This window comes from Solanum verrucosum, unplaced genomic scaffold (assembly GCF_900185275.1).
Source record: "Solanum verrucosum unplaced genomic scaffold, falcon-dt-bn FXZP01000252.1, whole genome shotgun sequence".
Taxonomy (NCBI): Eukaryota; Viridiplantae; Streptophyta; class Magnoliopsida; order Solanales; family Solanaceae; genus Solanum; species Solanum verrucosum.
In genome coordinates, this window is record NW_026019988.1 from 5,200,475 (window position 1) to 5,224,987 (window position 24,513).

The 24,513-nt window shown below is 32.9% G+C and overlaps 4 protein-coding genes across 4 annotated transcripts; 3 read left to right on the plus strand and 1 right to left on the minus strand.

Moving 5' to 3' along the window:
* The first annotated feature begins 2,864 nt into the window (after positions 1–2,864).
* Positions 2,865–4,831, plus strand: LOC125819101 (1-aminocyclopropane-1-carboxylate oxidase homolog 1-like). The gene is made up of 3 exons (XM_049498617.1): positions 2,865–3,485; positions 3,726–4,047; positions 4,384–4,831. Exons 1-3 carry the CDS (start codon positions 2,965–2,967, stop codon positions 4,633–4,635), a joined length of 1,095 nt encoding a protein of 364 aa, XP_049354574.1. The 5' UTR covers positions 2,865–2,964; the 3' UTR covers positions 4,636–4,831.
* A 1,287-nt stretch (positions 4,832–6,118) lies between these two features.
* LOC125819100 (1-aminocyclopropane-1-carboxylate oxidase homolog 1-like) lies at positions 6,119–11,073 on the plus strand. Its single transcript, XM_049498616.1, has 3 exons — positions 6,119–6,714; positions 9,794–10,115; positions 10,657–11,073. The coding sequence occupies exons 1-3, from the start codon at positions 6,194–6,196 to the stop codon at positions 10,918–10,920; spliced, it is 1,107 nt and encodes a 368-aa protein (XP_049354573.1). The 5' UTR covers positions 6,119–6,193; the 3' UTR covers positions 10,921–11,073.
* Positions 11,074–11,519: 446 nt separating this feature from the next.
* On the minus strand, positions 11,520–12,777 carry LOC125819123 (uncharacterized; the record flags this gene model as incomplete). Its single annotated transcript, XM_049498637.1, is given in 4 exon segments — positions 11,520–11,677; positions 12,078–12,201; positions 12,534–12,582; positions 12,693–12,777. Coding segments are annotated over 4 exon segments (363 nt in total), but the record flags the coding sequence as incomplete, so codon positions are not given.
* A 3,799-nt stretch (positions 12,778–16,576) lies between these two features.
* Positions 16,577–23,970, plus strand: LOC125819102 (SWR1 complex subunit 2). The gene is made up of 11 exons (XM_049498618.1): positions 16,577–16,752; positions 16,895–16,964; positions 18,578–18,649; positions 18,815–18,858; positions 18,945–19,203; positions 19,469–19,544; positions 19,641–19,760; positions 20,508–20,576; positions 20,727–20,769; positions 22,590–22,655; positions 23,592–23,970. The coding sequence occupies exons 1-11, from the start codon at positions 16,685–16,687 to the stop codon at positions 23,788–23,790; spliced, it is 1,086 nt and encodes a 361-aa protein (XP_049354575.1). The 5' UTR covers positions 16,577–16,684; the 3' UTR covers positions 23,791–23,970.
* The last annotated feature ends 543 nt before the right edge of the window (positions 23,971–24,513 follow it).

Below are 24,513 nucleotides of genomic sequence, written 5' to 3' on the forward strand. Positions count from 1 at the left end.
TATTCTCATAGTTTATCTTCTCGTGTTTCAAGGAGAATTAAGATTTGAAGTTTATGAATTTTATATTTATTATGAAATTTAAATTTTATTTTGGTTAAGTATTGTTGAAAAGTATGTGATTATCTCATTTCAAAGCAAGTTTATATCAGAGTAGGTAGAAGTTCTGAAATCGAATTTCACGGATACTTATTATCAAAAAGAATTTTTCCTTGTTTAGCTCATGAAAAAAAAATCAAACATGTATCTGGAACGTATTGAGAATATAATTAAGTAAATAAAAGTGCTCTTACTTACATCCTCAAGCATATAGATCTAGGTCTTGAGATCAAATCTCATTGCCCCGGTACTCATTATCAAAACGAATTTCAAGTGTTTGACCCATGAAAAATAATCAAGTCGGCACTTGAATGGCTTATATTAAGAATATAATTTAGTAGAGAGAGGTTTTGAAAATACCCTTGAACTTGACGCAAATTATTAGTTTCGTCCCCGAACTATTGACAGTCTTAAAAACACCTCTCTACTCAACTAACTAAATTTAGATACACTGTCGATCTGCCACTTGACATAGCAAGTGGTCACAAACTCTCGTAGGAGCATGAGACTCTTAATAAATAAAAAAATAGAGAGAAGTGTTGAAAACACCCTTAAACTTGTCGAGATTTTGAGGATGTATTTCACTCATGTTGCAAGATTGAGGGTTTATTTAAGTTTAATTAGTCGAGTAAAAGAGTGTTTATAAGGTTGTCAATAGTTCGAAAATGAAACTAGTAATTCGCACTGAGTTTAACAATATTTTCAATACTTCTCTCTTAAGTAAATAAAAATATGATCTCTCTACTAGTTTATTCTAATATAAATACAATATCTAAACAAAAGTTATTGAATTCCTACGTATCCTTACCTAATATTATAGCTCCACCTCTTCTAGTAGGTCACTATGAAAATAGCTCTCCACTTTATTTTGCTTCTTTTGATTCAAGATTTTTCTTCCTCATGGAAATTGTGCAACATAAACAAGAAGCCCTTGGGTCCTGCAGTTGTGTTTGGCCGTCGACCACCTTACCGGCCACCACCGTCTCCGAAACCTAATCCACCAATACGTCCTTATAAGCCACCAATACGTCCTTATAAGCCACCACCATCACCGCTGCCTCCACCACCACCACTATATTCGCTCGTAACGCCACCGGCACCTTATCCCTAGCTAGGTCATCTTTAATATGATTACTTAATCGTGTATGTTTATGATCATACACTAGTTATTGTTTTGCTATTTAAATTTGAATAAACTAATGTGTATGTCGATCTGTTTATGAGATAAGATCAAAAATAAAGATTTCAGGGCTTTGTTACATTCTGATGAGAATTATTTGTATTTTTTCTCAATTTGTATTATTGTGTATCGATTGTACGTCTCAAAATGTTATATACTATTTGTTGATGATATTTATTTTTTAAAATCATATAGCTGAAATGGAGGTGTACGTTATCGATGTTATATATATGATAGAACTTAGAAACATACTTATCAAAGTGAAAGATAAGTTATATTGAACAATTATAAGAAGAATCATATATATGGTGGTTAATTGTTAGGTTACAATGCAAAGATACGAATGCTAAAATAGATATCCTTTCATACAAAATTAGATAACTAAGATTAAAATGATTACATTCTCAGGAAGCTATAAGTAGCACACATTGAATCTAAAATATGAGTGATCGTCATTTGAATATTCTGAACATGTCTTGTGTCGACCTACAAACTGATTCATAACTATGAAAATGATAAGTGATCGATCAAGGTGTTAAAAGGATATAGAATAAATCTATAATCACGTAAAAAAAAATTGTCTCGATAGACCTATAAATCGTTGATATCAATGCAAGACTTAAATATAAAGATAAAATACAACAAAAGAAAAAGATCCATATAGGTGCATGTGATATTTACTCATTATTAATTGGTGTACTCCTAATTATTACAAGGATTTATTAATAGGTGTCTCATTTGAGTAATTGAGTCAATGTCACAAAATAATTATTAGTGACATATTTGTCCCTTTTGTCGTTAAAATTAAAGCTTAACCAATAGATTCAAAATCTCTCTTTTTAACAAAAATGGGTGACTATGATCGATCGAGCAAAAGAGCTTAAGGCCTTCGATGACATAAAAGCCGGCGAAAAAGAACTGGTTGATTCGGAAATAGTTTATATCCCCAAAATCTTTGTTACATCAGTTAAAACAGTAATGAGTTTAATGCTAAGAATTTTAATTTAAGCTCAAATATAGTTAAACGTTCAAATTCCGGTTATATATGTCGAGGGTATAAATAAGAGACGATTTTCGAGTAGGAGAATTGTTGAAGAGGTAAGTGAAGTAGGTAAGAAAAAGAGATAGGAACTCCTAGAAAGTGATAAAAAGAAATTGAAAAAAACCTATTATTTTTAATATAACCTTAGATCTAATTAAACAATCTCACATTTAATTATCCTTTTCCCACTAATCAAACGACCCCTTAATTAAATACTCCCCCTTTCATTTTATCCGAAACCCTTTTCTTTTAACTTCGTCCAATAAAAAATGTCACCTTAACTATAATTATAAAAAAAAAAATAACTTTAAAAATTCTCCTTTTACTTTGAAATGATTTACAATCTCACAAATATATAAGGATTGTTTCAGATCATAAATTTCAATTTTTATTTTTTTTTAATATTATGTCAAATCAAACGCTGCCATGAAACATCAGAAATTTTTGCTTGGCCAACAAGTCCAAAGAGCTCAAATAATTTTAAAATATGCTACATGTGTCTCATTCGAATCAACGTGTAAAAAGAAAATTTGACACATGCTTTGTCCTTTTTGCCTTCCCTTATCTTATACTCCTATTTTTAGATCTACATCTACAAAATAATTAAAAGCTTAATACATTCACTAACTTTTTGGAAGAAAAAAAAATGGTAGACAATAATCGAGCAAAAGAGCTCAAGGCCTTCGATGACACAAAGGCCGGTGTAAAAGGACTAGTCGATTCAGGGATAGTTCATATTCCCGAGATCTTTGTTACACCATCCTTAACAGAAAATGAGTTCAGTGCTAAGAATCTTAATTCTTGCTCAGATGCAGTCAATGTTCGAATCCCAGTTATAGATATGGAGGGTATAAATGAAGACGATTTTCGACGTAGGAGAATTGTAGAAGAGGTAGGTGAGGCATGTAAGACTTGGGGATTTTTTCAAGTTGTGAATCATGGTGTACCTCAACATGTTATGGATGAGATGATTGGTGGAATTAGAAGTTTTCATGAGCAACCAAATGATATAAAGAGGGAGTTTTACTCAATGGATCCTATGAAGAAGGTGATGTTTAATAGTAATTTTGATCTTTATCAAGCTAAGGTTGCAAATTGGAGGGATACTCTAGCTTGTCTCATGGCTCCTAATCCTCCTACTAATGATGAATTACCACAAGCATGCAGGTAATTTTCTACTAATTATACCTTCTTCAATATTTATCGTAGTATCAGTTGTCAATGTGAGATATTTTGTGCACTGACTCTGTTTTCTGGAGTGAAACTTCCGCAAAAATGTTTATTTTTTGGAACTTCTAAAGAAATTCATAGCTATTATTCTTTCGATACATACTGGATAAACATAAACCCCTCTTGTGCAATAGCTCGCAAACCACACATTTCTGACTTTTTTTGTCCTTTTGTTAGGGAGGAATTACTTCAATATTCTCAACATGTTAGAAAGTTGGGCCATACAATATTTGAGTTACTAGCAGAGGCACTTGGGCTTAAGCCCAATCATTTATTGGGCATGGACTGTGCAAAAGGCCAATTCATAATTAGTCATTACTATCCACCTTGTCCTGAGCCCAATAAGACTCTTGGAATCACTAAACATACTGATCCAAATTTCTTCACAATTCTTCTACAAGACCAAATTGGTGGACTTCAAATTAATCACCAAAATCAATGGATTGATATTCATCCTGTGTCTGGAGCTCTAGTTATCAATCTTGGTGACCTTTTGCAGGTAAGTATATCTAGTCAGACAGATTTACTGTTTACTTTTTTAAGTTGGTATACATAGATCTTCATACATATATTATAGATGAATTATACATTCACTGACTTTTTTTACAGGTAGTATATCTAAAACAAATTACATATGTCTAGTCACTAGTGACATGGACTGATTCTAGAGTGTTGGTAGTGAGCTCGATTTGACGTATTATTTCTAGCACACGCTATAAGTATATATGCGATAAATCGTGAATAATAGTATATACTATAAGGATATCTCTTGTATGGCTTAATGGTATAAGAAAACTATATTGAACGATATATATAACTTAAACTCATTTTGCAGCTTCTATCGAATGACAAGTTCAAAAGTGCTGAGCATAGAGTATTGGCAAAACATATTGGGCCAAGGATTTCAATTGCATGTTTTTTCACAACTCAACTTTTGCCATTTGATACACTTTATGGCCCAATAAAGGAATTGTTGTCTGATGAAAATCATGCTTTGTACAAAGAAACAACAATAAAAGATTATGTGTTATATTACAATTCCAAAGGACTTGGTGCTCTTCCTTCACTTCTACATTTAAAGCTCTAGGATGGAAAAGTGTATATTATTTCACTTGCAAGGCTACCATGTGTAATTCGAGTTTTTAGGGTTCGTTTGGACATGATTTGTAATAGAATACGATTTGAGATATGACGAACTTTAATTAAGTTATCTTGTAAGTTTTTAAGATATCGTATTTAATAAAATTTTATGTCCTTGAAGGACAAGACTGCATGATTTAGTACACCGTGATTTGAAATGAATGTTGAAATTGCTAAATTGGATAAGTCTTGAACTTTGCTAAAATATTTATGATTCTTATATGACTCCTTAACTATTTGTGAACCGCAGCACTAGGCTCACAGAAATCTCATATGTTTACGGGCTAATTACATTCTGTTTTGAAAGTTTCTTCAATTACACAAATTCTGGATTTTTTATCGCTATATGATGGATACATTCATTGATTGTCCGATACAATGCAAATGATACATTACTTAATGGGAGGGATGTATTCTAGAGGGGATATGGATGTATCAGAGAGGGGATTTTTGTAAAAAAAAAAATGATAGAGAATTTTAGAGATTATGATATCTTAAGTTGTGTATTTATGTAATTTTTCCCATATTTAAATGTTTCTTATAAAATGTTGATTATAAAATTCAAGACATATTTTCAATGATTATATGGTAACTCTTTTCTTTTGATTTTACACGAGACAAATTGAGATAAACTTTTATTTTGAATAGATAAAAGGGAACTGTTCAGATGATACACACCTCTCATTTTTAATCTTAAGATTATGAATTCGAATCATCATAAAGTGAAACCCTGAGTAAAAAAAATATTTAAACAAAGCTTATATTTTAATATATAATATAATCTATAAAGTTTTGATCTAATCAAACAATTCACATTTAATCTCAAAATTATTATTCTTTGTCCCGCTAATCAAAAGACCCATTAATTAAATACTACTCTTTACCGGATTACAAAGTAGATGCTTCATTTTTAAGTCAATATGACTAAATAAATTAGTCATATATTTGTCTTTTATGTCATCCCCTATATTATACTCCAATTTTAAATTAACAAAAATAAAGTTAGAGATATAGTTACGTGAGCGTAAACTAAAAATATAATTACATGAATACAATATCCTGTGTCTCAAAAATTGTCATATTTTGTTTTTTTCGGAGGGTCAAGCAAAATAAATTTTGATCGATATTTTAAAATATATATTTTCAGTAAATTGACATGAAAAAAAAAATTATAACAAAAAGTATTTTCGTTTAAATTTGAATATATAAATTCTAATATCAAATATTAAATTAATTTGATTTCAAAAAAGTATTGATTTTCGAAAAGCAAAATACGATAACTAATTTAATTCGAGCTACAATAATTTTATGAGAATTACAATATGGGAAATATAACCTTTACAAACAACTAAAATTGAATCAATTACGTGTGGAAATAAAATAAGACACATCCTTTATTTATCCATTTTGCCATCCCTTATCTCCTACTCTATATAGATCTACAAAATAATCAAAAGCTTAACATATTCTAAAACTCTCCTCTTACCAAAAAATAAAAATAAAAAATGGCAAACTATGATCGAGCAAAAGATCTCAAAGCCTTCGATGACACAAAGGCCGGTGTAAAAGGACTAGTCGATTCAGGGATAGTTCATATTCCCAAGATCTTTGTTACACCGGCCTTAACAGAAAATGAGTTCAGTGCTAAGAATCTTGATTCAGACTCAAACATAGTCAACGTTCAAATCCCAGTTATAGATCTAAAGGGTATGAATGGAGACGATTTTCGACGTAGAAGAATTGTTGAAGAGGTTGGTGAGGCATGTAAGACTTGGGGATTTTTTCAAGTTGTGAACCATACTGTGCCACAACATGTTATGGATGAGATGATTAGTGGAGTTAAAAGTTTTAATGAGCAATCAAGTGAGAAAAAGATGGAGTTTTATTCAAGGGATAATTTGAAGAAAGTGAAATTTAATAGTAATTTTGATCTTTATTCATCTAAAGCTGCAAATTGGAGGGATAGTTTAACTTGTGTTATGGCTCCTAATCCTCCTACTAAAGATGAATTACCAGAAGCATGCAGGTAATTTTCAGCTAAAACCCTCTTTGATGATATGATGTTGGTTGTTCTAAAAGAGGAATATAATTTTACTTCTCCGTCTCAATTTGCGTGATATTGTTTGATTTTCAAAATTTAAACCATGTGAGCTTTAATTGATATATTATGATGGCAGAAAGAAGCTAGCAAATAAAAGAGTCTTTCCCTCCTTGATTATGTGTTTTCACATTGATATGAGCAAACTTATAATTTTTTTATATAATTTATATATATATATTTATTTATTTTTTTTATTTTTTTTATTTTTTTATTTTTTTCAAAAATATTTATTTAATTTTGAAGATTGAATAAATTAATTCTCGATAATCGAAAAATGTACTCAAATTGAAATGGGAAGAGTCTAAACTCTAAACTGTGCCACTTAGGTTTCCTTTTTTAATTAATTAATTAGTGGAGAAAGACAAAGTGATTCTTTTTTTCTCCTTTTGTGGCTTACCTCTTAGTAAAATGATTAAATAAATAATTGGTTGTTATCTGCCTCAAATTAATATTGTTAACGGGCCACTAACTCATCACGATAAAAAGGAGCTATCTACTTTATTAATGGTTATATATATACTAGTAAAGAAAGCCCGGGTAGCATTAATAAAGTTATATTGTTACTCTCTCCGTCCCATATTAGATTCAAATCTTACTAAAAATATTGTTTTCATATTATTTGAGCACTTATTAAATTAGGATAGAATTAATTAATTCTTTTCCATTTTACCCCTACAATTAATATGACCATTCCTATATTGTATGTGTATTTTTTGTAACTCATTTCAATGTGCATTGATATAAACAAAGGGCAAAATGGTGAAGTCTTCCAATGTATTAATGATTTCTTAATCACCGTGTAAAGTTGGAAGTGTCCATCTAATATGGGACAGAGGGAGTATAGTTTATGTATTGTTATAAAATTAGTAAAGATTGTTATAATATATGTTGCTCATAAGTGAGCTAATATAGAAACTTAATTGTCATTTGTCTTTTTAATTTCAATTTTAAATAGCAAATAAATGTAGCGATAAGATTGAGGGTAGAAATGAAGCATATCTTTCTAAATTTAAGTAAAAATAAACAGAGTAGAAGTAACATTAGGGTTATCGATAGGACGATTCATTCGGTTATTTTTAAAAAAATTATATCATTCAATTTTTCGGCTATTTATAATGTATAACCAAAATTAAAATTTTAAAATCATCCCAATCCTAATTTATGTGACACAAGCAGTACAAAAATTAGTGTTTTTTTTGTTGTCTTGTAGATATTTTTAAGTTATTATTTATTGTAAATTATAGTACTTTTTATTAAAGTTTTTAATAACATATGTTACTTTTTATGTTTGAGAGTTAAACCAACTTTTTTTTATATGTCTTTTAATTTTATATGTGTTTTATCCTTTTCCATTTTCAAAAACCAATACTCTCTCCATTTTATTTCATATGTCATTTCTTTTTATAAATATATTAGTTATTCCCTCTTCTTATTGGAACACATGTTGACTTGTGGTGAATACTTACTCCCTCTTCTTATATAGTAATACTAGATACGACCCCTTGTCAGCACGTGCCTAATATATATAATTGGAAAAACTATATAAATAAGTCATAAAATTCAAAATAATTACCAGACGTTCATACCCAAATCCAAAGTAATTTCTGAAATACTCATTCTCGCAAAAATAATTACAGCTCATATCCCCAGTCATTAAGACGGATAACTTTCGATAACTGATACTAAATTAGTATCATATAATGTATTGGTATCATTAAGGCTGATATTTTCGCTTAACTGATATTAAATTAGTATATATATAATGTATTGGTATCATTAAGGTTTCTTGTTCAGAAATTACTCATTAGTCAATGATACTATAAGAGTATATGTATATTGTTATGATATCATTAAGATTTCTTGTTCAGAAATTACTTATTAGTCAATGATATTATATGATTATATATATACTCTTATAATATCATTGACTAATGAGTAATTTCTGAACAAGAAACTTTAATGATATCAATACATGCAATATATATATTGATCTAGTATCAATTGAGCGAAATTATCAATATAATGATATCAATACAATATATAATATTGGTTTAGTATCAGTTAAGCGAAATCATCGGTCTTAATGATACCAATACAATATATGATACTGATTTAGTATCAGTTATGTGAAACTAGTTGGGGGTATATAGTGTAATTATTTAGTGGGGGTATGAATGTAAAGAGATATATATATGTTTGTAAGTATTTTACTTTTATGGGGTATTTGCTTAGTTTCCCCTTTATTTTTTTATCCTAATTAATGTGATACAGATGGAACTTGAGAAGTTATTTAAATTTTAATATGCTTTTTAAAAATATTTTAAGTTATTAATTATTACGATTTATAATTATTATTTTTTATATAACTTTGAAATAATATATATTATTTCGTTGTCCCAATTTATGCGGTACGACTAGAATTTCAAAAACTAATCATTTATATGTATTTTAAATATTTCAAGTTATTAATTATTGTAATTTGTAGTATCTTTTACTTTTTATGTCCCAATTTATGTGACATTGATATATTTTAGAGAGTCGGCCAAATTTTTTATGTCTTTTGAAATTCTTAAGTCGTTAATTATTTTAAATTTTATTAGTTTATTATATTTTACATGAAAATAATATATTTTTTGTTCAAACGCAACAACAAAGAAAGCCCAAAATAAGTGAGTATAATATTACAAAACATTACATCTGATAGAACGTGTAGGTCCGAGTAAGTCCTAACATCACCAATATGCCTTTTTAGGCATTGAAAAAAGGGCTCAAATTTCAGTATATTTACTAATGCAAATTACCCCAGACATGTTGACGAACAACTGCTTCCTAGACTCTTCTATATATATATATATATATATATATATATATATATAAAGAAAGGTGAGGTGAGGTTGGAAATTTAAGTTTCTTTTAAGTTCGTTTTAAAAGAATGTCTTTTATCTTTTTTCGTAACAATTCTTTAATTCTAACTATTTATTGTTTTTTTTTTTTCTTTTGTTAGGGAGGAACTACTTCAATATTCTGAGCATGTAAGAAAGTTGGGCCATACAATATTTGAGTTACTAGCAGAGGCACTTGGGCTTAAGCCCAATCACTTATTGGACATGGACTGTGCAAAAGGCCAATTCATTATTAGTCATTACTATCCACCTTGTCCTGAGCCCAATAAGACTCTTGGAATCACTAAACATACTGACCCAGATTTCTTCACAATTCTCCTACAAGATCAAATTGGTGGCCTTCAAATTAATCACCAAAATCAATGGATTGATATACATCCTGTTACTGGAGCCCTAGTTATCAATCTTGGTGACCTTTTGCAGGCAAGTATATCTAGTCGGTCAGATTTACTATTTACATTTTAAAGATATACATACATATTATACATGAATTATACATTCACTGACTATTTTAAAAGATTGGATGGACGATTGTTTAAGTTAATTCTTCTAAAATTAGATTTACATGTGTCTAGTCACTAGTGATTTTGATCAGAGGTGAATCTAAAGTGTAAGGATAGGTTATATTGGACACATTGTTTTTAGTGTATTAATATATGCATAGATATACATACATAATATACATGAATTATACATTCACTAACTTTTTTAAATGACTAGTTGGACGATTATTTAAGTTAATTCTTCTAAAATTAGATTACATGTTTCTAGTCACTAGTGACTTCGATCAAAGGGGAATCTAAAGTGTTAGGATAGGTTATACTTGACACATCGTTTTCAGTATATTAATCTATATGTGAAAGATCATGAGAAAGACTTACCGGAAGATATCTCTTGTGTGACCTGATGGTGTAAGAAAATTATATTGAACGATGTATATATATAACTTAAACTCATTTTGCAGCTTCTATCAAATGACAAGTTCAAAAGTGCTGAGCATAGAGTATTGTCAAAACAAATTGGGCCAAGGATTTCAATTGCATGTTTTTTCACAACTCAATTTCAGCCATTTGATACACTTTATGGCCCAATAAAAGAATTGTTGTCTGATGAAAATCATGCTTTGTACAAAGAAACAACAGTGAGAGATTATGTATCTTATTACAACTCTAGAGGACTTGGGGCTCACCCTTCCCTTCTTCATTTAAGGCTCAATCCATCCATTTGACACGTCTAATAAATGCTCGAAATATTGGACATGTATCTACTCCTTCATGATTTGGTTTTCGACTCGTGGAATTATCATGTTTGTAGATTGTGTTTCAATCTCCATTTCAAATGAGTGTAAACAAAGAAGTGAAGAAGGATTTATTTAGTCAAATCTTATTTGAGACTGATGCGTAGTTATTTTTAATTTAAGTAATTGCAATGATTGAAAGGGGTTACTTTTGACAAGAATGACACATGAATTGAAAATTTTATTTCTTTTGAACCCTAAGAATACGATGTGATTGTTATGAGAAATGTGTTTGAGTGTTAGTAATATGAAGCAACACCATTAGGTCATTTGCAAAGGCAAGCCAAAATTTGAAGTTTATGATTCTTGATTCTAGCCTCTCTGATCATTTGGTCAATGAGGTAAAAAATTATGTATAATCCCAAGATAAATTGTGGGGTGAAAAAGTAACTTGTACGCGAATCAACTCCATGACATCGAAGCCATGTACAATATATTACTCAAGAATTAGAAGATGGTATCCGAGAAATAGTTGTAGACACGTGATTTTTGACCTATCGTCACTACATATCAAACTTCCTTTTAAAAAAATGAGATTACAACAGCTTCAGTATTCAAAAGAATTGAAGTCTTTAAGGCATTTTTAACACTTTACTACATCTGTATTGAGTTCTTCATCATGAGTATTTCCTACATCAAACTCCTTATTAGCTGATGCTTCTACTTGTGTGTGTTTCAATTCCTCCAACTGCAACAACAATAAAATTATACAACGTTAACACAACGATTACTATGTCTAAGTCCAAACATGTCAGAGTCGGCTACATGAATCCTCACTTCTCCGTTTAAGCTCAACTCATTGTCATCATTGTACCAAACAAGACTAAAATCTATTCTCAACTAGTAGATATCACTAATATGGATCTTTCTAGTTCATTGTGCCTCATCTTTGGCTAAGTCTGCATTAATTTCAAGAAATTGTTTATCTTTCGAGATAAGTTCCTTTTATGTGATTTTAGGTCTACCTCATCCTCATTTAGCACTCTCATTGACCACACCTATGGACTGGTGCATTTGTAGATCGACGCAACAAAAACAATCATCTGAACTTCTAGAGAGCTTAGATATTACAGTGAACCAAGTCATACCTCTCTGCATCTTTCTTGGTTTTCTTTTATAAGTTCATTATACTTGATTTGCAGATCTGATAACTCGGTTTGTAGCTTTTCATATTCAGACAGTGATGGACCGCCTAACTTTTGCTGGACAAATCTGAGAGATCAGAAACCAAACGATCGTTTAATATAAGTTCTCTAACAAAGAAAGACCATAAAACAATAATCAGCACAACCATGAGATGATAAGAAGACACTCGAGTAAAAGCTTTGTGCCTATTAATATGCATGTCTATTTTTAAGATGACACCAAGATATGATCAGTTTTCCAGCCAACCTGAACATTATAGTTACAAGATATGTTATTAATCATCTACAACATTTTGCTTTGAAGGACAATTTTCACATAGACACAGTCCAAATCAGAAACAACATGCACCTTGTATCATGGGAAGTGACAGAGTTTGGTACTTTTTTAAGAATACTTACTCAAGAGCTGAAGAAGGTTTGTCATTCTGCTCGTATAGTGCAACAAGGACTACAATGACAGGAAAAATGTATAAAATGAGGTCAAACTCTTTCAAATAAAAACAAAATGAAGATTAAAGGTGAGCATTCACACTAACTTAGGAAGTAATTAGAGACCACCTTTGGTTAGAGCATCAAGAACTCCACTGGCCTCCAGATACTTCCTGAAACCTTCTTTCTTTGCTTCCTTTTCCTGTCAAAAGCACCAGATAAGTTAATTCAACACAGGAAAGGGAGGCGTCTATAAGATAACGGCACATAGCAGATAAGGTAACAAATAGCACAGAATTTCAAGGTTAAATACTAGACAGGCTTTGTTTCTTAAGCTCTTTGAATCACCATTATTCTAAATTGTCCATATCCTCTATGTAGATTTCTTCACATATATGTGCACTTGGGGAGGTTGTGGGAGGGAGTGTCAAATTTGCAAAAATGGATAGAATAAGTCGCTCTCCCATTCTCCCTTGTTACACCAAGAGTTTAGTCTCATTATGTGAATATGATAGCAAAAAAGCTCAAGTTCAAAGGGCACCTGTACCACATATCTCATGCACCAACAATTTTTGTGAGCCAGATGTTACCTATCAAGTCATCAGTCCGCATTTTTCTCAAATTGATATCATCAATCTATATCACCCAGAATGTCAAGTTAGTATTCATCTTCCCCAAACAACACCATGTCATTGTTAGTCAGCACTATGGTATAGTCACATCATCACCTCGTCAGCACCAAGTTAGTGCAACGTGATTAGGTGCAACTGGAAACATGCACGTCTTAGTCAACAGTCTAATCAAACCACGGGACATGCATGCCCTCAATTTCATTGACGTTAATATCAAATTTTGGAGTATGAGCTTTAGAGGAAGGAAGTTGAGCTCAAATCTTTGCATATTGACATTGGATGTTCAACATGGGTGGTTAGCCAATGGATAGTACTACCACTCTCAAATATTTTGATCTATATGGACATAAGTACATTAACCACATAATAGTCAGACTAGCTCCTATTAACATGGTTAAAACAAACTCTTTGAAGTCTAGACGCAACATGGTAATCATTCTATCACTATGTTAATATAGAGGTGGTTTCAAAAATAAATATTTTATTGATATATGATACTCAAATTGATAAAGTGATTTGAACCACTTATTGTAAAAACGGGGATTTTACCCCCTTTATCCAATACTGAATCGATGGCTTATTCCAAGTAAGCAGAGCTTTTCCGGATTTGAAAAAACACTTTGCTGACAATTACACATGGAGTATTTTATATTTTGTCAGAAGAGTCCTCCAAATATTTTGGCTCTCATATTAGTTTCGATATCTTTTTGGAATATGAACAAGGAAGAGAACATAGGCTAATTAAATTCATAAAAAAAGATGTGAGAATTTACCTTAAGTAATTGAGCGTCAGAGCCAAATAAATTGAAAGATTCATGTCTGGTTCGGGAACTTGAAAATGGAAAAATCCTTTATCCACTCACAAGAGAAGGATGAAATGTGGAAGGAAGAGGAGTTACTGCTTTTAACCAAGTCAAAAAGATTGTTACAACTTACAACTTAAACTCAATCAACTAACCACCTTTCAATGGAGTGTGGAGCAAATGAAAGTCGGTTTTCGTGAACTTAAAAGGTTATCCGGTGTGGCAAGATGAGTAAAGGAGACTGCTTAGTGAACAATTAACTACTACACACAGGTTTTTCTTATACATAGTGTGGACATCCTCCTTCCAACAGAATACATCTACACATTTTGTTATATCCTTTTTGTTCATCTATGGATTGAGTAACAGAGATGTTTGCGTACCAGACTATCAATCCAATCATAGACCTTAAGCTGGGTATGCAGAACTGCAGCTAAACATGCAGCGGACTTCACTGAATAAGCCCACTCCCAGAATAGCAGCTATCTACAGTGTTGAAACACTAATCAAACCTAAGAGAAAGACCATACAGATATAGGCACATCTACCCTTTTTTCAGCTGATGCTGCTGAAACGATATCTTTTTGATAAATGCAGCTGAACTACGTACCAATATATAGCTAAAAAGTTCAACTTCAGGTCCCAATGTCACTAGAGTAGTGGGTGTAGTTCTGCACTCACTCCCTTAAAACCTTGAATTTGCCTCTGAGTTATTAGATAGACAGCAATTATGTAATTTCATCAACGGATCAGTCTATCAAGCTTTATCAGAATTCCCTTCTTTTAGTCTTGAGTAATGAGTACACATATGCACATTGACCATGCCCAAGAACACAAATTTAAGTAAGTGGGTGCCAAGTACCATTACACACACTATGATGATGGGCAACTACTTGCTATACATACATAGACTTATCAGAACTGAATCTTTTTAAACTTCCTAATTAGGCAAAGAACTCCATTGTAGCTGACTATTACAGTGAAAAAGAAGCATTCTTTTCTGAACTAAGAACCAGAAATGGAAGGTAATTCTAAGTTGTTAACAACAATGTCAAGCAGTACAAAGAAACCAAAGCTTACCCATATCTTCTTTTATTCTTGAGTACAAATATTCACATTGAGAATGAACAAGAACACAAAATAAAGTTAGCAGTTGCCAAGTACCATTACACACACTTGGTATAAATACATATACAATAACAACAACACACCCTATGTAATCCCACGAGCGGAATCTGGTGAGGATGGGATATACACAGCCTTACCCCTACCTTATGAAGGTAGAGAGTTGTTTTCGATAAACACTCAGACTCAAATAAAACATAAGTATGTAAAACAAACACAAAACTGTAGCAACAACAAAATAATAGGATACTTGAAGCAAAGTATTGGTATAAATACATAAGACTTATAAAAATTGAATCTTTTTTACTTCCCAATTAGGGGAAGAGCTCCACTGCATTATAACTGACATTTTACAGTGAAAAAGAAGCAATTTTTTTTATGAATCAAGAAAAAAAAAGAAGATAATTTCCAAGTTTTTAACAACAATGTCAAAGATTACAAAGAAAATGAAGCTTACCATTCCTTTAATTCTTCTTTTTCAATGGGATTTCAACTTCCAAGCTACTTCAATGGTGAATTTCGTTTACCCCTTTTAGGTAACAGAGTTAGATCCGGGTTTTTTTTCTCTCTTTTTTAATTTAAACTTTTGAGAGTATTTCCATGGCATATTAATGACGGGATGTACGTAATCTTACTCCTACCTCGAAATATTACCATCGTAATATTCATAAATATATCCTTCACTTCCCAAACATATATTTTTACATTAATATTAAGTACTAATTATAATTCTTAAATATCCTTTTTGTCTAATAATAGTTATCCACTATTAATTTGACATATTCTTAAAAAATAATAAATAATAGGGGTAATATTGCTATACTATCTTTTGACTTTATTAAATTTAACGCTTTGATAAATACATATTTAATAGCAAGGGTAAAACAGATACAAAAAGTAATTTATCTCTTAATTTTTTAAATTGAATAAATATTGTTGAACAACTATTTTTAATATAATGAAGACTCAACTATTATTTGATGGAAGGAGTATATATTTATTTCACATATAAAAGGTTTAAATTCAAGTGAAGGGAAAAATACTTTTTGTTTTTTTTTACTTATCTAAACTTTAGTGGATAAATTTATCTCATACATTACTGAAAAATAATAGGTACCTTATAAAATTAAGAAAAGTATTGAAAACATTTTGTTTTCAAACTATTAACAACGTTGGAAACATCCCTTTACGTGACTAACTAAACATAGACACACCTCCAATCTCACTCATGTTGTAAGATCGAAAGTATATTTAAATTCAATTAGTCAAATAAAGAGATATTTGAGTGTTTTCAATGCTTTCTCGGATCTCTTTTGAAAAAACTTGGATACATATAAGAAACAAATATCACAATTAAGTTCTCTTACTTTTATTAATTTTCCATTCTGGTCTAAAGTATAAATAAAGGGAAGAGACAGAATTTTTATTTATTTTTTCTTTACTATTAGTAGTTTAGTACTTGTGATTGTTTAACGAACACCAACTGTTCGACAAATTGTCTCTGTAAAAGATTGTAACTTCATATAACCAAAATCAAGATTCTGAAATCTGATCAGCAGATATGGAGACCAGTAAAGAGGGAAATGCCGCTTTTCTCGATCGTACTTCTCGTGCTACTAGAGGGAAACGGTAAATCAAGAAACCCAATTTTAATCAGTTCTTAATTTTTTGTTTTATTTTTGGTTTGGGGATTGTTTGTTGTGTGTATAATTTTGTGGGTTGAGCTTAATTTAACTTTATTTCTTGTAAAAATGGGATTTTTATATGACAGGATGACTAAATTGTTGGATGATGAGGTAGAAGAGGATGAACTTTTCTGGAATCAGGAAGCTCTTAAAGATGTACGTTGTTTTTTCAATAACATGTTACTACATTATTGTGTTTATTGTTATTGTAGTTAGTAGGTAGCAACTTAAGCTTAATGTTTGTATAGAATTGGGATCTGACGAGAGTAGAGTGTATGCAAACCTTACTACTACATACCTCAGAGGTAGAGAGGTTGTTTCTGATAGAACCTCGGCTCAAGAAGGAACAAATTTATAGAGAAAAGAACATCTTTTTGAAACTTTATGGAAAAAAAGATCATTTTTTTCTATCCTGGATGGTTTTTTCGTGAGGGGTTGGGGGCAGAGGTGGAGCCGGGGTTTGAAACTTATGGGTTTGGGATTCTTATCTTTTTAAGCTTTGGGTTCTAAAATTAATAATTTGTACTTATTCGATGAGTTTTTAATACAAATACAGGGTTTGGACCAAAGTTGGGGGGTGTTGTCAGGAGAAAAATATGCATTGACCATGTTAAGTTTATATCAATTGATGGATGGTAAGGGGAAATGATAGGTCAACTATGTCTAATTTAGGTTTAAGAAGTTCAAATAAAATTGGGAAGAATTGCCCCAAACCATATGTGCAGGAGCCTTTCAAGTTGCAGAACATTTCATCAATTACTGCACCCTTCATCTGTCTCTTTGTGCCTAGGTATCCACTGTAAGTTTCAGAATAGAATGGAGAATATTCATAAAGTTGATCATTAGGAGTCTTACAAAGAGTTTGGATAGGCATGTTCAGTGGAAACAAGAAGGGATTCGTTAGCTTGTTATTTAGTAGGAAACAGTGAAATGGATTCTGGGTTGGAAAGTTTGTGAACTAAGAAACCGGAAGCTTTAGTATCCGATGCGTGTTTAATGTGGATTATTGAGGCAGATTGAAGTGCAACTGCTACTGGCTTTTTAGAGATTCACGTTTCTTTGCTTTCTCTGGCAAGTCCAAAAATAGCATAAGAGCTCAAAGAAAATGATATTTCTTTTTTGATAAAGGAACACCAAGAAAATGATGAAAACTGATGTTTCTCAAATATGGACGTAATTGTGCTTCTAAGGAGAATATAACAAAGGAAAGTTTGTACTGTGAGGACTTAGGTTCAAATCCTATCAGAGACAAAAAACATTAGGTGATTTCTTGAGACAAAAAACATTAGGTGATTTCTTACCATCTATTTGTCCTAGCTTTGGTGGACAGAGTTACCTGATACCTGCTTGTGGTGGGAGGTGGCTGGTATCTGATAGAACTAGTCGAGGTGTGCGTAAGCTAGCCCACACACCATGGTTATCAAAAAAGAAAAGTTTCTCTGGAATAACTGCTGCCTCTTTACTTTACTTGTCTAAAATAATGATGATAATTATAACAACACAGCCTCCATTATTCCCAGCAGCACTAGTTTGAGTGAAAATGACTGCTGCCTCCATTATTCCTAGCAGAAGTAGTTGGAGTGCAATCTTTTACTCAAACCATAGGCCTTGACATCTCGTATCCATGGTTGTAACCGGGCCTGAATGTTTTGATATTTTAATTGGTTTGGTGATCCAGAGCCACCAACCTTCCGTAAAATATTTGGTTTGTGCTTGTTTGGCAAATTTGCTAATTGAATTTAATGAGCTTTTGCTTGGATGCAAATCAGGAAGAGAATGACATTGAATATGAAGAGGAAGGGGAAGCTGTGGATGTTTTTGACAGTGACTTTGATGAAGATGTAAGTACTAAGTGTTCCATTTCTCATCACTGAACCTTTCATTTCTCAAATTTAGTGATGGATTGGTTACTTGTACTGGAAGTTCTAGCTTGGAAGGGTATGTTATTCGATAATTCTGTTCTCGTATGACCTATGTTAAAAATGACTTCCCTAATATTGTTTCAGGAACCCGAACCTGATGAAGAAGGAGAAAATGAACCAGATGACAGGTTTGACACATTCAAGTTGATGGGAAGTGTCCTTTTAGCTCCATATGGATAGTCCTTAGATTATACTCTTCTCTTTTCTATGGCAGGACACGGACCAAAAAGCGATTGGTCTATCCAGGAAGACCACCTGCAAAGAAGAAAAAGAAAATGAAAACCCTTACCAAGACAGAAAAGGCACACCAAGAAAATGAAGAAGCTCCAGATCCGTCCACCCCTTCTGAACATCATGATGCTCATGATGATACTGAAGCAGAAAGAACAATTAGGAAATCAACAAGAACGGCTGTCGTTGTAAAACAAGCTGAAAGGGAAGCCATTCGTGCAGCCTTGCAGGCAACAACAAAGGTGTGGTGTTTGCACTATAATGCTATTTTTCACGATAGTACAACTAACAAACTATAATTTCTTACATGGCAGGCTTCTTTATTTTCTGGATTTAGGACACAACCCTTTTATTCTTGTTTATTTATTTAGTTTGTAATCCTGTGCGTGTGCTGGTTTTTCTTGATTTCAGAAAACATTACTTGGACACTGAAATTAGAATTTGTTTTTATTTTCTACCACAATTCTGTTGCATCACTATCTTCTGATTATGCTTCTGATTCTTCAGCCTATAAAAAGAAAAAAGGAAGGGGAGGAAAAGAAGATGACTCAAGAAGAGATGCTTCTTGAAGCAGCTCAAACAGGTTTGGGTTTATTTCTTTACTCTATAAAATTGCTTTCAGTTCCTATCTGTGCACTTTTCACTATGATATGTAACCTGTCTTTGACAAAATTGGCAGAGGTCATGAATCTGAGGAATTTGGAGCGGGTTCTAGCAAGGGAAGAAGAAGTCAAGAAAAAGGCCATCGTGCATAAAGCAGTTTACAATGGTCCTCAGATACGATACATATCCAAAAACGGCAAGTTCCTTACTATAATTTGGGACCCCTAAAGCTTGTACCCTCTTCTCTATATCATAAAACATTGAGTTAATGGTCAAATACACACATAAACAATCACTTTTTCATGAATTTTATACCTCAACTATCCATTGTTTGCTTTACCTACCTAAACTTATCACTCCTTTTGTATCTAAACACACCTCGATATTGAGTTGGCCAAATGCTTGTTCCCAATCGACAACAGGCGCATGTAGGCCAACTCAGCATCGAAGTGTGTTTTAATACAAAGGAAGTGATAGTTTGGCTAGGTAAATTGAACAATAGATAGTTGAGGTATGAAACATGTGAATAGGTGATAGTTTAGGTGTACCCTTCGGGGTGGCCCAGTGGTTTGGGCTTGGGACTTCCATGTTGGAGGTCTCAAGTTCGAAACCCCTTGCCAGCGAAAGCAAGGGGTTTGCCTTCTGGGTCGAGCTCGTCGCACCAGGCTTGCCTAGTGCGGGTTACCTCTCCTATGTGGTTTGCAAGCTATTGCATAGGAGCGGGGGTTTTACCCTGTGCACACCCAAAGGGTAGCGGCTGCGGGTTTCCCTTGTCATAAAAAAAAAAAAAAAGGTGATAGTTTAGGTGACCATTAACTCTAAAACATTCATATGCTACAGTTGCTATCACTTGAAATGCTTTTTTGTTTGATATTCGTGTGAAAATTCAGTTGTTTTCCATCATTCCAAACCATGCATGTTAATGGTATCTTGCTCTCTGCAGGTTCTTCCTACCTAGAATTTGTCAATGGAGCATCTTTCGGTTCACAGATCTCAACAACATCCACTCCATGTAATTACAAGTCTTGATATATCCCTTTCCTCTCAGTTACATTTCCCTAACAATCAGTTTCATAGGCATGGCTGATTCTACATTGTTAAAGTATTTTCAGATGTTTATTGACTGGTCATTTATGATTATTGACTGGTTTCATCTTTACAGACCCCCAGAAGGCAGTGTGTGCGGTTACTGGGTTGCCCGCACGGTAACATGCTCTTTCCACATTCTCGTACTGTTTTTTGTTTTTAGTGAATGCTAGCAATCATGCTCGCTAAAACTTGTAGTTCTAGCCTATTTTCTTATAAGATTCATCCCGTAGAAGGCACCAAGCAGGTGCACAATATTTACAAAATACAAAAGCTCAAACTCCGTTTTAATAAAAATCTGTCAATTCTCAAGGTATTCCGGAACCTTTGAACCAATAAGTCTAACTCCGAGCAGGGCAGTATCCATCAGAGCTAGTCTTTTGAGAGAGAGATCTTATTGCAACTGAATGTTCTGCTCTGGTTAGTGGTTACTCCTCCCTTCTCTTACCTGTCAGTTTAAAATCTCCACCCTAATAACCTCTAGTAGCAGCCAGTTGAAACCACAGGTATCTTCTCTGGCTCCTTCGTTAGAGCTGTAGACCCCCAAGAAGATCCATGTAAATCCATTGTTGGCACTTCACCTTCTTTGGAGAAGTGGAGAACATAAATGGAAATTTGCATTTCCAGATCCTCTTATCCCAGATAAAAGTAATGTCTATTTTTCTTCCTTCAGCCTGTTTAAAAGTGTTTTTGGCCCATCTACTAGTCCATTTTCCTAACTCCAGCGGGTTCCCAAGACACCTTTTTGTCTCTAAATAGACTGTATATCTCAGCTCTCCATTGCAGCATGAACATTTGACAAGTTTGCACAAGTCTGTTATTGAGCCCTCGTACATTCCAACTGATCATATTGAGCTTCATTTATCCTCAGTTCATTGACATTTAGTTCACCATCTCCCAGGTATGTGCTTGCCTGTCATATAATCTCTTTGGTTTCTGGGATGTTTTGAATTTTGTCAGAGAACCTTCCATCCAAACATTTCTCCAGGGTGTTAGTGTTTATTCTGCTGTCTTCTTCTCCATGCAGATTCTGGTCCTGTCGATGACTAATTCTTGTATTCAAATCTGTGAGGTTGGCCATTCAGTTGGTCCAGCGAACTCAGCATAACACTTCGATCTTAATGTTTGAGAAGGTGATGGTGGATAGCTGATGCTTTTCTTTATGAACCTCTGGATTTTACATGCGATAGCTGACCATCCTCCCGGTGTCATTTGTGCTCTGCGACCTCAGACACTTCTTTCATAGTGTTGAAATCCCATAACTACGATTTTCCTTCAATTCCTGTCTTGTTTAGAGAGCTTCTCCTCCTTTCAGTCCAGATGAATATTTCTGCATCTCTTTCAACTTTGCAACAACGTCCAAGATCTTTCTTAGGATTTTGGCATATTTAGAATAAAATACTATTTCTACAAGTGTGCTCTAGAACAAATCTCTCTATACCAACTAATATCCTGATTTTTAACCAAAAATATTCGAAGTGTACATCTATTCTAGTCTTCAAAGTTACTGTAAAGTCTCCAGAAAAAAAATATGTGATGTAGCCTGTTCTGGCTTGATCCATTTGTTTCCGCTCAATCTGTTACCTGTCTTACGTTAGTACAGACACGGGTCGAGTCACACCTCCATTTTGGCTCTTCCAAACAATACCTTCCTTGTTTCTTCTTACTTTGACTCTCTCTCGTCCTCTCTCACACAGAGAGACACATGCACAATCCAATATTGGAGCTCTATACTGTGTTCCCTTGGATAATATTTCTGTGTTTCTGTAAGCTTCCTTTATTTTATTGCCTAAAAAGAGAGATTACATGTGTACATGACCTGTTATGTGTCCTAGATGTATTGTCATCAAGGTCCTTATCTTTCTTTGTAGAATAGTTTTAATTTGGATGTCTATTGTACTATTGACTAAGTGTTGTTTTCATCATTGATATTTTTTAGGTATCGTGATCCAAAGACTGGGCTTCCTTATGCAACTAAAGAAGCATTTAAGATCATACGCGAACGGTAAGAATTTTTAGTCAACTCAATATTGGATGATGATGAATGAAAAACTGTCGTATTATTTCATGGTTCCTGCCTCTTGGTATGATGTGCTGTGATTGTAGTTAGGAGTTGAGTCATTGCAGGCCATACTTGCTGTATGAAGTAACTTATGACTTGGCTTTTACTATAGAATCGGCTTTTCTAGCAAGATCGTGTACGGGGAGAAATTCTATCGTATTGGTTTTATGAATTCTTTTGCATTCTTTGCTTACATGAACAATATTTTTGGCTTTCTTTGTTCGTACTATTGGAATTGAAAAAACTAAAGTAAAGAAAAGATAGGAGGTGGAGTTTATGAAGAAAGTAAACGGAGAAAATGGCAAAAGACTATGATGCTTGCTGTCCTCCTCAACTTTCCTCTTCCTATGCCATTGACTTCTACTTTACTTTCAGATAAGATATTTCTGTAGTTTTCATTGAATCGTGATTTCTAAAGAGAACGGACTATCTCTACACGATGACCGGAGAATGAATTATTAGTCAATAAGTCCTACATTGATAAGATCCCCATAACTTCTCACTTATGGTTTCTGTGTAAAATAAGAATACACCACATGAACTCGGATTAAGTTATGAAAAAGGTGTGTCTGTGCTGTCTTTCCAAAGGTTCAGTTCTTTTAGAACAAGTAGCTGGATTCATATTTGATCCCACCTTACATAATCAGGGGCGGAGAAAGGATGACAGAAGGGGGTCATCCGAACCCCTTTGTCGGAAAAGAACACTCTATATGTAAGGTCAAATCTGATATTTGTGTGTATATATTGCATATTAAACCCCCTTGACACAAGCAAGAACTATTTCGAACACCCTTGATGAAAATCCTGCCTTTACCACTGTGTACATTACGAAAATCAAGTTCCATGTCATTCATAAAGTTACTATTCCTCATCTTACAGGTTTGCTGAGGAAAGTAGCAGGGCTCGGGAGGAAAAGCATATGGACGAGTTGTCTCAGGCAATTTCTGGGCTAGGATTTACCTCGAAACGAAAGAGGTCAATAATTTCAAATAGTAGAAAAACGTCATATACCCCGCGAGTATTTGCTCGTTGCCGCAAGTTTCCTGCTGATGACTCCATGTCTGAGGATTCAGAGTAGACACTATGTACAATTTGATCCTCTTTATTTCTAGACTAGGTTTGTAGAAATGCAGAAAGTAGCATTATTTTTACTTGATTAGCTTGTATAATCAGTTTTAGTCTTAAGAGTTTTAAATGACATTTATATGGTACGAGTTGTAAAAGCATAAGAGCTATTTATATAGAACCACCTTCAGTCATTCTCACATCTTCTGATTCTCTACTTAGTTGTCTTGATTACATCGAAAAATGAAGGAACACATGGCATGTAACACATCTATCAAGCTAGAGTTTACTCCCTATGTTGCATTTTATGAGTAGGTGTTTGATTGACCACAGAGTATAAAGAAGAAAAAAAAATACTTTTGGAACTTGTGATCCGAAAAATAGAATGAAAAATAATCTTTATTTTGTAATTCGTTCTTAACAAATAAATTTTCGAACTTTTAGTTTCTCGAAAGGAAGTTGTCTGAAAGGACTTAAAATTTTATTTTTATTGTATATTATAATAGTTTCAAATGAGTTTCAATAGAGTAACAATGATTAGTAAAAGTTTATATAATCAACCTAAATTTATTTGAGATTGAAACATTGTTATTGTTGTAATGTAACACTCCTTACCTATTAATTTACTATGACATCTTCTCAAAAAATATCTTAATTTGGGGTGAAAAATATCTTATTTTCTGTTTTTTTAAAAAGAGAATAAAATGAGACTTCTCTTCAACAAAAAGGTCAATTT

Excerpts from the sequence above, each read along its gene's own strand:
- LOC125819101 (XM_049498617.1), top strand. The coding sequence starts at position 2,965 with ATGGTAGACAATAATCGAGCAAAAGAGCTCAAGGCCTTCGATGACACA. Across the intron at positions 3,486-3,725 it reads GAATTACCACAAGCATGCAG|GGAGGAATTACTTCAATATT; the intron begins GTAATTTTCTAC and ends TCCTTTTGTTAG. Across the intron at positions 4,048-4,383 it reads ATCTTGGTGACCTTTTGCAG|CTTCTATCGAATGACAAGTT; the intron begins GTAAGTATATCT and ends CTCATTTTGCAG.
- LOC125819100 (XM_049498616.1), top strand. The coding sequence starts at position 6,194 with ATGGCAAACTATGATCGAGCAAAAGATCTCAAAGCCTTCGATGACACA. Across the intron at positions 6,715-9,793 it reads GAATTACCAGAAGCATGCAG|GGAGGAACTACTTCAATATT; the intron begins GTAATTTTCAGC and ends TTCTTTTGTTAG. Across the intron at positions 10,116-10,656 it reads ATCTTGGTGACCTTTTGCAG|CTTCTATCAAATGACAAGTT; the intron begins GCAAGTATATCT and ends CTCATTTTGCAG.
- LOC125819102 (XM_049498618.1), top strand. The coding sequence starts at position 16,685 with ATGGAGACCAGTAAAGAGGGAAATGCCGCTTTTCTCGATCGTACTTCT. Across the intron at positions 18,650-18,814 it reads ACAGTGACTTTGATGAAGAT|GAACCCGAACCTGATGAAGA; the intron begins GTAAGTACTAAG and ends ATATTGTTTCAG. Across the intron at positions 20,770-22,589 it reads GTTACTGGGTTGCCCGCACG|GTATCGTGATCCAAAGACTG; the intron begins GTAACATGCTCT and ends GATATTTTTTAG.